This window comes from Neospora caninum, chromosome VIIa (assembly GCF_000208865.1).
Source record: "Neospora caninum Liverpool complete genome, chromosome VIIa".
NCBI lineage: Eukaryota > Apicomplexa > Conoidasida > Eucoccidiorida > Sarcocystidae > Neospora > Neospora caninum.
In genome coordinates, this window is record NC_018393.1 from 3,357,059 (window position 1) to 3,370,826 (window position 13,768).

General features: G+C 52.3%; 1 protein-coding gene across 1 annotated transcript; it reads right to left on the bottom strand.

Moving 5' to 3' along the window:
* Positions 1–4,120: 4,120 nt before the first annotated feature.
* Positions 4,121–13,768, bottom strand: NCLIV_023080 (conserved hypothetical protein; the record flags this gene model as incomplete). The annotated part of the gene is made up of 5 exons (XM_003882503.1): positions 4,121–4,669; positions 5,183–5,364; positions 5,760–6,038; positions 7,311–8,613; positions 8,990–13,768. 5 exons carry the CDS (start codon positions 13,766–13,768, stop codon positions 4,121–4,123), a joined length of 7,092 nt encoding a protein of 2,363 aa, XP_003882552.1.

Sequence of the window (13,768 nt, forward strand, 5' to 3'; positions counted from 1 at the left end):
ACTCGAGAGTAAATCGAGGTTCGTGCGCCAGTCTGTAAGGGGTGAAAGTCACTGCCTTCGTTCTCCCTACCTAACAATTGATCACTTTCTGACGGGACGTTTGCCCATCCACTGAACACCCAGAGCACGATTCGCTTCCAATCAGACGGAGGCCCTGATCCACGTCATCCGTCAAAAAGTCAGGATAGGAAGGCTATCTCTGCCTCGAATCGAGTACTGACCTACGGATGCGCTTGTACATCTGCGTATGTGTACATTGGCATTTATGCGGCTGTATATATGCGAACAAATGAAGCGGAGAGGGCGAACTCGGCGGTGGCCGGAAGATAGCGCTGTTTGGGGCTCCCCAAGCCGAGAGATCAGCTGACGAATAAAGACCTCCTCATCGGAGATGCGACATAAAGATCAGTGGTTATATGTCTATCCCCTTCTCTGTCACGACATGAGGTTGAACATACAAGCGGTTGTTGTTCGCCAGTTTTTTTCGGAGAGTTACCCTATGTTTGACGCGAGCACTGATTTGCTTTTCTGAATGATGTCATCCGCATAAGGGAATGCCCGGTGCGACGTCTCGGAATGCTACTGTTTCACGGAAAACCACCTGGGGGGTTAGACTTGCGGCTTTGCTTCCGGCGGCCTCAAGGTGAACAGACACTGCACAGGCTCTGCGCAAAAAGAAGCACGGCGCCTGTAGTATTCTCCGTTGGCATGTGCGAACACCGTTTCGTTCACCATCCTTCAACTACCCCAGTTACCAGGTGAAAGCGGAGATTCCCGAAAAACAGAACAGTTGGGATAAAAGTTGAGTCAATCAGCAACCGACTGACCTGGCAACGCAAGCAATACGTTGTTCGCAAACGAAACGCATTTCCCGCGGCAGATGATAGAGAAGGACGCGGAAGGAAACGCATACATTGTTTTCAGACGTACACGAACGCCACTGTCGGTTTCGCCAGCATGTTACAAGAAAACAAAGGACACTGGTGTAGAGACGTACATACGTATATAATTCTATATGTAAATATGTATGCAGTGGCAGGAAATGTCGGGGCTCTTGGTATCGTACACGCGTAACGAAAAGTGCGGAGGACAGGCGAAACGGAAATATACTGTGAGACAGGAAAGACAATTAAGGCATTCGCGAAGCAGAACTGCTCGTTCTCGATGTGAGTTCCATACACGGTTTCACAGTTCTGAAACGAGGAAAACAAACAACTAACGTGTTTTCTAGAGTTCACTGCCCCGGGGTTTTTGCAGCCAATAGTACACAAAAATGTATACCTAAAAGGGTGTGCAAACGTGCGCAGTTTAGGGTGGTGATTCAGCTGACGCCAAACGAAACGCGTATGGATAACCGCATAGGAAGTTTAGCTTTAATTGAATCGGCGGCTCCGAGTCACCTGGTGTGTTGTGTTTCGTGTGAGTGGTTGTCACAGCACTCTTTTCCCAAAAATTCAGGTCCTGGCCTCGGCATCGCCCCCACCCCCGCGCACAAGAAAACAGATGGTGGAGTTTCAACGCCTCCGCTCCTCTACAGTGGCGGCGGATCACCCTAACGAGTCGTTTCTTTGTTCACGCCCGCCCTCTTGCACCAGACAACATGTGAGTGTAGAGACGACCGTGCCTAGCTTGAGCTACCACATTTTTTCCAAAAGGATAGACGACCGTCATCCAAAAGCGAGCATTTTACGGGACAGAGCGTGTTCTTCATATAACCCACGGTGGGTCAACGAACTCTTAGCCGTACCCTGTCGACGAAGCGGGGAACACAGGCGCTCTCATCCAGTGATTTCTTTTAAATCGAAAAGAAATGCATATGCATGACAATGTGTCAGAAGAGTTTTGTCGCTCACCAGGAGCTCATGAGCTTGTTTTGAGGACTAAAGAAATTAGCTCCTGACAGATCACAGGAACTGCCAGCTGTCCAGGAGAACAAGTACTTTTTAGACTCAGGGCTGAACAAGTGTCGTGCAGACCAATGCACGAGGCTTTCGCCCAGCTAGTGAATAATACTTTGTGATTATGTGAGGATTCCTGTCTGGAGCACTGTAGAATTTTGCTGTCGTTTCCAGTGTCACCACGTTTCTGGAAAGTCCGTATTATCAGGCGGTGATATCACGCACACTACGAATGTTCAACTTATTTTCTGAACTTGACAACTAGAATCCATCGACAAAAAGTGGCGACTTAAGGCAACGCTGGACAGTCTAACGCACACTTCGGAAATCTCACAGCTTGAACCACGGTCTGACACTATGCTTGGCACAAATGGGCAGCAAGCAGAGTACACAGAGATGTGGGATGCTGCCGGCGTCGGCGATGGTTCTTGCTCCCAGCGGACATAAAGAACTGTCTTTGTACAGAACTAGGATGGGATATCTTGCTCCTCATTTGCACACCCATTTATACGCATGTTTGCATCGGTGTCATCCGCCGGGACTACCACTGGCTCACCTTATTTGTAAGCTGACACGACTGTTGTCTCCCCAGAACTGCGAGGCTGCACTCGTGAATGCCTTTTTAAAAGTCCTGATTGAGTACAGAGGGAAAACCTCAGGGTTTACCGAGGAGCAGGACCGGAACATCAGGCATATGACGTCCTCCTTTTTCCCTTAACCTTTTCAGAGAGACTTAATACACAGTACATCGATATCAAGTACAGGAATATGCTATCGATATCCAGAGGAGCGTGTTGTGCTCGCGCGCGGTCCACTCGTTACAGTTTCCCAACGATGAGAAAGACCTGGTAAAGCAGCTTTGTTGCCGCACTCGCAGGCTCAGCACCAATACGTAACCGTACTCAACGCAATGAATGGACTGTATTGAGGGGAGTTCACTGCTGTTCCAAGGGAGGAATCAAAAGAGTTGCATTGCAGCGAAAACGTGCACAACTCCAAACACAAGTCTCCTCCATGTCTTCGAAAAGGGATAACGGCTGAGAGAGAGAAATACTCCCGGAATAATGCAAATAACGCATGTGGGGTTGACTGAGCGCAACTCCCTTCAACAACCTGCAGAACAAGGGTTTCTTTCCCAACCTCCCAGCGGGTTTGCTGCTTCTCAATAATGGCAAAACGTAGGCATATCTGCTGAGGTTTGTATGGTGTTTCATGATGACACATGAAAGTTCTTTTCTGAGCCAATGCGTGATGCCCCTTAAACATCGACTTCTCCCCAGTCTGAGGAACCGGAAAAACTGCGTTACTGTTCATTTCCGAACCTGTGAAGATCACTCAGATAAACAAAAAGAGAGTACGTTCGCCTAAGATCAAACATGCGGCATATCTTGGATCACACACGGAAAAGACAGCCCCCCAGCTGGGGACCGAAGGAGCAAAAACAGCTCGTAGGAGGAGAAGGCAGGTCCCTTTCTCTTGAATAATGGTTTAACGACCGTCACTGTCCGGAAGGAACTCTCATTTTTCAGATCAAGGTTACCCTCTCTGCTGAGCATTACACTTGGACCGTATGACCCAGTTTCTCGTTTAGCAGCCGCTGTCGTGCAGCTTTGGCTGAGAGAGACCCTGGTCTCTTGGTAGCGATCTGATACCAGCGACTGTCCGCTGTGTTGCTTGTCATGGGGCTTGAGATTAGCCGGCAGGTTCTGTCAACCCCCAAGTGAATTGACCCGCCATCCCCGGCCCGGTTATTGATTTGGGGACGGCGAAACCTTTCTTGCTCCTCAGCAATTATTTAAGTACAACCATAGATTTCATGGAAAACCTAATATCGCATGTCTGGTTGACATTTAGCCGCCAATATACAACCATCCAAGACTACCGCAGGTTCGGTCTTCCTGATGTCAGTCTGTACGGAATATTTAGGGCTATCTATTTATATTAACCCATAGAGTAAATTTATATATAAATATGCCTGTGTGCAGATATTTCCCGCTCTATATAAGAATCGACAACTATAAATGCTGTTGCATATAGAAAGTTCTGCAAATAGGGCTTGGGGGTTCACCTTGTACAAGTGTGTCGGTACACAAGAGACATACACCTGTAGGTAGGCATATGCCTAGGATGACGTTCAACCGTTATCTACAGATAGCTGGGTGCATGTATCTAAATAAAACCAAGATGTCCTCAGAGGGCCCGAGAGTTCGTGCCGCATGTGTTTATTTTTTTTTAACGTAGGCGAGGTCATCGAGGGCCTTGGTGACAATCGACATTGCAGGGGTCGTATCGCTGGCTTTCATGAGAAGGTCGGCAATTGCTTCTACGCCACCTCTTATTTCCTGGACCTGGCCAGCAGGATCACCTTGCGCTCGCTCCATCCCAGCGAGACTGGAATGCATGGCGTCGGAACCTTGTTGGGTTAAAAGCGCTGTAGTCTTGAGAGCTGCGCCAACGCCCTGCGTCATTTTGTTCGTTTTGTCCCTACGTTGTTGTTTCTCGGCAATAGCCTTCTTCGAAACTTGCCAAGAAGCGAACCCCTCGATTTGTGATCCAACTGGCGCTACGTCGCGCTCCTTTTTGAGTTTTTCATCATCTACCTCGGCCAATACGGCTGCTTTGCCATCCAGAGGCGGCGCTGAAGAACCAGGACTTCTCGCCCACCGGCACTCGCAGACAGCTTTCAAGTTCTTTGAGCCGCGTACATGGAGCACGTGTCGAAACAGGACAAACTGCGAAGTCTCCATTCGTTGAATACCACACTCGTTATCCTGTGTAAATGAACAATGATTGGACACCGTGGACATCACATTGTCATAATCATACACACGTGCACGTGCCCACACCTTGTTATTGCGCAGAGATTCGTATTCATGCACAGAGGTATCAGCTTTTCATGGATGCGTAGACAAGAATAGGACACAGTCCACATTTTATGGCATCCGAGTAGCAAGCGTTGCTGCAGTAACTACAGAGTTACAGCAGTTTGCCAAAACAAGGCAGCTGTCACATTTACCGCAAAGCGGACATTTTTTTCATGACTTGTGGCGAGTTGCTGGTCCCCTTCAGTCACTTTTCAGAGAGACTCTGGTCCATGTCCACTGAAAGCTCGCATGTGGCTTCTCTGTGAATCGAGCGTCTGTCTAGTTCAAGACACGTTTCTAGTATCTCCCGTGCAATCCCGTGACTGCAGAGCTTACCACGTTTCCTCGAAAACGTCATTTGGCATTAACGAAGATAGATGCGAGCCCCGTGTGCGCCCGTGGTTTGCACCGTCCTCTTACCTTGTAAGCTGTGGAGGCGCACACCGCGTTCTGCATGGGAACAAAATGCGCTTGGCAGGCACGATTCTCTGCTTGAGAGTCGTTCAGGTAGGGAGGCTTCTTTTTCCAATCTCCCCCAACAGCTTTCTGCGGCAGGCAGCACGTCATGCCACTGCTCACACACCGAACCCAGGGGTGTCCCACTGAACGAAAAAATAGACCAGCACGCCCACAATCACGGGCCGATTATTGGAAAACAATCTTCAGCGTTTATAGTTGAGGCTGTTTGACGTTTGAGAGTAACTGCCCTAGCCGCAGAGTTGTTTTTGCTCTGTGGAACAACTATCGGATCGGCCGATGCTCCCGTTTGTATACGGGTGTATATACAACGCTTTGACTACATGTCTGCGCATACGAATACATATTGGAAACACTCTCGTGAGAAATCGGTCCTCCGTTTCCAAAGAAACACCCCCACACCAAATTAGAGGACACGACATTCTCTTTCAACCTATATATCCACGTGTTCTGTTGTTTACTACGCAGGAAGGACACCGGGCACCGTGTGCTGGTTTGTATTACGGGCAAGTTTGCTTACAGTGCGCCGGCGGTTGGTCTTTTTGTTGTCTCCTGGCCTCATTTCTCTGCTGGCTCCATTCGAGAGCTTCTTCGAAGGGAAAACTTTTTATCAGTGAGTTTCCCACTCCAATAAATGAAGAAGTGCTTGTGAAGAGCTGATCTGCTGACTGAACGATGGCCGGCACTGCAGTCGTGGCGCCTGGCAACTGTCGGGCCACGCCAGCGACTGATCCTGCGGCCGCCAATCCGCCCGACCCTGCACTTTCCCGGGTCTTGACACCGGCACCTGCCGAGCCCCCTGAAGAAGGCAGTGAAGGGCCGACTCCCGGGTGGAGAGGCCGTGAAGAAGGCCCGGCACGAATGGAGGGAGGCGGTCCTAGGGCTCCCGAAATTCCTCCTCGCGGTGATGCAGTTGCACCAGATGGACTGTCAAACGCTGCGGAAGTTGTCGATGAATATACAAGGCTACTTATTCCATTACCAAAGGACGACGGGCTGAGAGAAGCCACCTGGAACTCTGTTGGTGTAGGGGACGAGATTCCCGGAGATGATGTAGAGACGCCGTATATGTCGCGACGTGGGGAATGCTGCACAGTGCTTTGCGGCTCAGGCAAGGAAGTGGTTATCGGTGGCAGAGCTGGCGACGAGGATGCTAGTGCAGCAGAGGTTGTAGGAGAGAAAGGAGTATGGGATGAGGTCAGCGGTGTGGGGATCTTGGCGCTAGAATGTGTTGATCCGGAAGAAATAGGAGAGCCCAGAGTGGAAGAGAAGACTGGACTGTGGAGAGACGCAGGAGTTTGGAGGGAAGATAAGGAATGAATTGATCCCGGATACGGTGGAGGCGGAGGATCGTAAACTGAGACCGTGGTTGCACCCGTAGTAGCGCCGCTCCATCCAGGTGCTGAACTTGTCCGACCTTTGTGGTCATCCAGGAAAGAACCGCCTGGAACCGACGGCGCCAGGCTTGGTAGCCTGGGGCTGGTCGATGCCACAAAATCATGCTCCTGAGCTGCCGCAGCGGTTAGTGGAGGGAACGGTCCTTCACCCCCTAAGAAAGGCCTCACGCCAATACCTGATGTCGGCGACACGTCTCCTGAGGCTGAGTAAATTGGCCGATGTATTCCCAGACTCTGATGCCTGGAAGTGAAAGAGTTTCCATACGTTGAAGATTGCTGTGACTCTGTGGGATGCCATGCGGCCGAAGCGCTGCCACTTTGACCAAGGCTCTGGAGGCCAGTGCTTCCTGTCGTCGCACTATTCTGAGAGAAGACCGGGGCAGCCGACTCTGAGGTTCCTTGCCGTGTCGGAAAAGCGCGAGTTCCAACGGACCCAAATGCGACAGAGAGGGGAGTCGTCGGCGGCGCCAAGTCGTTAGCGAACGCCGATGTCTCGAGAGAGGCAGTTGCCGGCGTCGAATCAACAGAATGAGGCACGCCTGGATCCGCTGCGTAAATGCCAGGTGGGGTATTGGAGGCGACCAAAGTGGAGAGGGGAGGGACAGCGCGCGCGAGAAAGGCCCCAGTCGAGGGTGATGGATTTTGACTACCAAGAGTAGGGGCGGTAGGCGTACCGGACGCCATACCAGCTGAAGATGCTCGCAAGGGCGGCACGGACGATGGCGCCGCAATGCTCGAAACGGCCCGCTCTTCAACTTTCAGAGGAATGGACGGAGCGAGGTTGGGATGCACGCCCCCGCCAACGCTTATGGCCGTGGAGGGGTCTACGGGGAAAACGCCATGGGCGTCCGGTTGTGGAGGAGAAGGTCCACGAACCGACAGCAAACCGAGGCCTCCACCACCCCCGAGGCCTCCAAGCCATGGAATGCTGATTGGAATCGGAAGAGGAAGAGGGATAGGATATGTGCGTCGTGGTTGTGGTTCCTCCTCTTCTCCGCCAATATCATCATCTTCATCATCATTGTCTTCATCGTCCTCGTCGTTTGAATTCCCCGGTCCTTCTTCGTCTGTGCTAGGAGGTTCCGCACCTCCTGTTTCTGTTGCCTGAAGCTCAGAAGCATCATTGGGCCCTTGCGATTCCGCTGCCGCTTCCGCAGGCGCGGGAAGGAGATCTGCCCCAGGCGTAATGCCTTCTGCAGCTTCTTGTTCCATGAACTGGTCAAACATGGTAGGACTCTGTGTCAGGGTCGGATCGTATATTTTCTTGGTTGCACTACCTGTGGCAGTTGCCTTCGTTTTGTTGGCATCGCTTCCATTTCCACCAGAACTCGTCCTATCGCTGCTCCAGATACTCATTGGACGATGGATTTGCATGCCAGGATTTCTCAGCATATCGCCTAGGTTGTCCGGGAGTGTAATGATATCAACTCCAGAAATACTAGATTCCAACGTAGCATACGTCTCTCGCGTGCCTGTGTTTGCCGGCGCACCCGAAGCCGGTGGCGCTGCCGGCGTGAGAGCTGACCCTGCTGCAGCTGGAAAAGAATTTCGAGGAGTTTCAGGTTTTCGACGCTCACTCAGAATAGCCACCGGAACAGCGCTGTCGGCTGGGTTGAGGCTAGCAGCAGACAGGCTGGTTCCTAACCCGTCGTGAGGGCCTGCCATTTGCCCCGTCTTCGAAATGTGGGCGTGTCCTGGTGATGTCTCCTCAGCGGCAGATCTAGGGAGAGGGCCTTGAGAAGAATACAGCAAGTCAAAGTCAGCCGAAGAGCCAGCAGGTTCTGAAATCTTCAGAGCCTGCCACTCCGTTGACGACCTTCCTTCTCCGGCCGGTGGCCTTGTGACCATCTGGTCATTGTCAGAGTTAACTTCAGGTAGTGGACGACCAAACGACAAAACATATGTTGGGCTGGTTCCTGACAAGATGGGAGGACGGTGAGCAGGTGGGCTGTTTGATACCGGTGTATCGACACGGACCTGGAGAAAAGGCACAGTGGAAGGCGTATAAAGGAAACTGGGCCAGCCGGACGCGCATGCTGCCGGCTGCTTGTGTTATTTGGCCTGGGTCTGTTACTGGCTGTTGCACGTCATTCGACACCGTCTGAGTGTTTTGCTGTTGCATGGAGGGTACTCGCCTAGGATGCCTCGAGTCAGCCGTATGCTAGGGTTCTTGGGAGAACTGTTTTGTGGTCTCAGGAGTGAAGGACCTAGGCGAGAAGCTGAGGGTGGACAGGAAATGACGCTCTAATTCTAACTCGGGACTGTCATGCAACGTTTGTGGTAGCGGCTGTGTAGACAGAAGCTTGTCCCAGCTGTATAGAAAGAATGCTCTTCCTGGCTGTTCTGTAGTTACCTGCGCGGCTGGAGCATGTGCTGCTTCGGTCTGTTTTGGTGATTCTCTTCCACGCGCCATAGTGAAACGGCCTTGAAGCTCCGGGGCAGGAAATAAAGAAGACGCGAGGCTCTCCTCGTTCACGAAAGTTTTGTCCGCCGCTCGCACCTCACCTGCGGTCGGCTGCCTTTCGGAATCTCTTGTGCCATCTCGTGGAGATGGAACGACACCCAGTTCGTGCGCCGCATCCGATACGTCGTTTCCAAAGGACCCAGAAGATTCTTCCACGTTTCGCTGCTTCACCTGCAATGCTTCCTCACTGGTAGTGCTTGAAACCGCGGGTCCCCGCTTATATCGAAGTTGTGTTCGTTGTGAAGTCTCCGCCAGGCTTGTTGGAGGACCGAGACGCGTGATAAGTTCCGAATTGTCGTTGGGAACAAACACCACCGGTGGTATGTTTGTAGTCCGCTGGTTGGCGTTAGCCTCACTTCCCCATTCCGACGCAGCACCGGGAAGGTCGTTTGGTTCGAAAGGGTGTTGGAATTGGCTAGTGAAGAGTTTGGCTGTTTGCTGATCCATTGCGTGTTCGCGCGCCTTCGTTGCATCAGGGGATTCGTACACGTTCTCACGCGTCTTTTGGGCAGAGGGCTCATGCTTGTTTCGATCAGTTGTGTCGTCCTGGATGGCGTTAACGAATCGCGGTTGACCCTCTTTCAGGAGATCAGTTTCCTGCGGCGCAGCAGAACTAGAGCGAGACGGCAGAGATGCTGTCTGGGGCCAGTCTCCAGGAGGCGAGCTCGGGACGGGACCCTTAGTATCGACGCGATCGTTGCGTGTCGCAGTGAGTTTTGCCGTTTCATCGATACTATTTGTGTGGTTCTCTGCGATCTCCTCGGCTTGAGGGAAGGGTAGACCTCCATCGGCGGAGGCTTGGCCGCCAGCATCGCCTGGGAAAAGGGTTTCTTCCACAGTTGACCTGGCGTGTTCAAAGGACGTGCTCAACGGTGAGGTGGGAGATCTGCCAGTCAGAAACACACCGGTTGCTGACTCGGTTTTGTCCATTGACTCCCTAGCTTCCTGTTCTTGCTTTTTATCCTCTCCGGTTTTGATTCCTGGCTCTCCGTCCGCTTGGAGGCTTCCTTCCCCAACTGCGGAACCGTTTTCTGCCCGATCTGTATCTTGTGTTTGTTGTTGAACGTCCTGTTTCGAATGACCACCTTCATCTATTTTCGCTGCGTTGCCACCTTCTCTCTTAGGGTCTCCAGCACTTCCTGCCTCCTCCGTCTCAGTTTCGGGTCGTACAACCTTCTGCCGTGTTTCTCCACGCCCATGCTCTTCCGCGGACTCTTTGATTTTAGTTGCGTCGCTCCTGTCATCTTGTTGTTCAGTGGCACTTTCCGCGTTCTCTTCTTCTTTTGTTTGCTCTCCCTTCTGGTCGTATGCATTTCGTTCTCGCTTCGTCCTGTTGGCCGAAACGCCGCTCTCTGTTTGTTCCTCCAACTTCTCCTCGGCTTCGCCCGCCGACGCTGCGCTCGTTTCCTCTTGAATTCTCCATTCGCCATGCAGAAGGGAAGTGTTTTCCCTATCTGCGCCATCGCCTCGAACCTTGTTCTCTGAAATGCCTGCGCGTGAGGGCCCCCCGGCGTTTCCCTCCACGAGTCGCACACCAGCGTCGTGTTCAAGTTTCGGTGTCGACGAATTTCGTCCGTGTCTACCTTCTTTTGTTTGCGGTTCGTCCTCCGTCTCTGCCTCCCTAGTTCGATGTCCTACCGATACAAAGTCGATTTCTCCCTTTGTGCCAGTTTTTGCGGGGCCCAGTGAATGTGTGCGCAGACTGTAGCTTGTCTCACCGCCCTCGGGGCTAGCCGAGTTCTCATCCTCAGTTCCAGTTGAATCTGCATTTGGCATTACGCGTTCCAATTTTGTCTGCGGAAATGAATCAGGATCTTGTGATTTTGGTTGCTCTCCTGTCCTAGCTGGCAGCGTAGAAGCTACATCACCTTCCTGAGCCGAGTCAATCACACTGTCGTACAAAAACTGAATTGCTGACGGGTACCTATGTTCCCGTTTTCCTCTTTCACGAGCTTGTCGTTCTGTGTCTTCCTGGAAGCCCCTCATATCGCCTCTGTTGTGGGGTCTTGTCGCCTCGTCCACAATAGATGCGGATGAGGGGGCGCTGGAAAACCCGAATTTTACTGAGAGAGGAAACGCACCATCCTGATGTCGCAACAGCGTGGTGTCTCCTGAACCGGACGACGGGTCGGCTGGGCGTCCTTCTGAAGGAGGCCCTCCAGCCGCTTCCGAAGACGGGGGCGCTCGCCCTCTGGCAGCGCCACCAGTTTGCTGCAACGCATGCTGAGGACCTTCCTGCCGTCCGTGCTGTGAGAGACGTGTATTCTCTCTTTCGTAGGGGTCCAGGTGCCCACTATGTTCCCCACCTTCCTTATCCTTCTCGTGATGTGGATGCTGAAGCCGTCCTTCTGTCTCCCCTGTGCCAAAGTCACCTTGTTCCCCAGGTTGCGTTGGTTGGCCCTCTTCACCACCTTTTTGTGACCCGATGTCTCTCGTGGACGCCACGTTTTTCGCAACGTCGGTTGACGCCAGAGTCCTGCTCTCGTACGCACCCCCGTAGGCTCCCCTGGTGGTTGCCACCGTCTTTGGACCCTCCCTGCCTGAAGAAGATGCTGGATCTTCGGCAACTGTAGAAGCATCTCCTGTCTTCATCGACTCCCCTTGCTCTCTGGACGTCCCTGTCTGATAGCGTCGCCGGTGCTCGTCCTTCTTCCTCTCTTTGTGCAGAGCTGCCACTGAATGCATTTGATGCTCGTCTTTCATCTCACCTGTGGCAGCAAGTTCTCCATTCTTCTCGAGGATTTTGTCTTTCTGGGTATTTTCCTTCATGACCTCTCGTTCCACTGATGGCACCTCATGTAGAAGGTTTCCTTCCTTTTGCTCTTCAGTAGCTCTGTTTCTCGATGGCAAAGAATGATTTTTCGCGAGCTTGCTTTCCCCAAAGTGGGTACGCGGTGCCAGCGAACTCCCGTCTGGAGGAACATTCACGAGTTCGAAATCTTCTTCCTCTTCCCTGGCTGCGTTTTCCACGTCGACTTTCTTGTGTAAGGGAACCGCGAGTGATGGCTGTGTTTCCTCAGGCTCTTCAACATCAGTCCGCTCTTCCCCGGAGATTTTCTTGCTTATCCACGAGTGCGCACTGCTTGTTTCTCCAGTAATATCTCCTCCGTATGTGTCACGCCCCTCTAGGCACGCTTCTCCTCTGGCGCCTTGTTCCGTGGCAACATCAGTGATGGGCGTGTCACATGGAGTCGTATTTCCGCCTTGTCGTTCTCTGACGTTTGCTTGCGCGGCGAACAAACTTGCAGGGAGCGTAACATTTGCCTCACTGGCAGTTGTTACGAGTTCGAATGGAAACACGAGACCGCCTGCGCTATCATTACCTGTCTTTCTTTGGAGCTGAGCTTCGAACTTTTTCGTGTGCGGCAACGAACGATCGCTAGGGGCAGATGGCACTTCGGTATGCTGGGAGGACGGTTCTTCCGCTGGTGAAGTGGTCTTGTTCCATCGAGCGGTATCTTCTTTCACAGACACTTCAGGGATCACAGTCGGGGGAACGTGCTCTGGCTCATCTCTCGTTGGCACCGCAGCTGCTGTTGCAGAATTCGATTTTTGTTGTGATTCAGCGAGATTCCACTCAGTGACATGCCCTTCCCAAGGAGCTTCTCGGTCATTTTCAACCTCGTTATTGACTGGAAAGGTGCGGACTAAGTCTGGTGCCCGACGTGCTCCATTGTGATGTGTTTGCAAGTCCTGTTCTGGCGCGTTCACACCAGACCCAGGTACTCCAGCAGGACTCTGGAGCATCTCGTTAGCCGCAAAAGGCCTTTCAGCATCAAAATTCTGTTCCTTCAATTCTTCTCTCCGGGCTGCGCTATCTGGGGTAACTGTAAGGGCTACTCGTTTTTGACCTTCCTCCGTGGCAGTCCCCACCGTAGTCGGAGTGTCTCGTGATTGACTGACAAAAGAGTGTTTGTCATTAATTTCATGATGCATGGCATGCTTACTCAGCGCGGGCGACGGCTGTGCCCGTATTAACACCGTCTTTTCTCCGGCACGTCCGTGGTGCTCCAGTTCTTCATCCGGAGTAGATGAGCGTTTATTCGTCGACTTCTCACTCGTCGTTTTGTGATCCGCCGACCGAGCTTGTTCTACCGTTGGGATGCTTTTCGACAGAGTGTCACTGTCTGTGCCTTTGCCTTCCTTTTTTGTCTCGTCATGTGGAAGCTCCACGAGGCGAGATAGTACCTCTTGTTCGCCTCGGCCCACCTCTCTACCTCCAGTTTCCTCATTCTTTTTGGTAAAAGAACCGGCGCCGATCCCCCCTCCCACGCCGCTGTCTTTGCTTGTCGAAGCCTCCTGTGAGCTTTTGCTTTCACGACTTTCGTCTTTTTCTCCTCGATCCTTGGCATAGTCATGCAGGCCTAGCGTGTCACGAGGCAACGACAGGCGCTTTCGTGATTGTCCACTTCTCTGGATCACCGGCTGCATCGCCGCAGCATTCTCTTCTGACTGTGTGGAACCAACAGATGGGGAGAACCACCCGGAATTCTCGTGCGCTTCTGGAAGGGGAGGAGAAGAGGAAGCCCTAACAACAAAAGCCGTGGATGCTGCTCGGACTTGCGGTTCAATACCTGCCACCGGGAAGCAAACCATGAAAAAGGCTGCGGCGGCAATAACTGCCGGTCCTACTGTCACCGGCCTTCTCATTCTGTGGTAGTTCTCCAT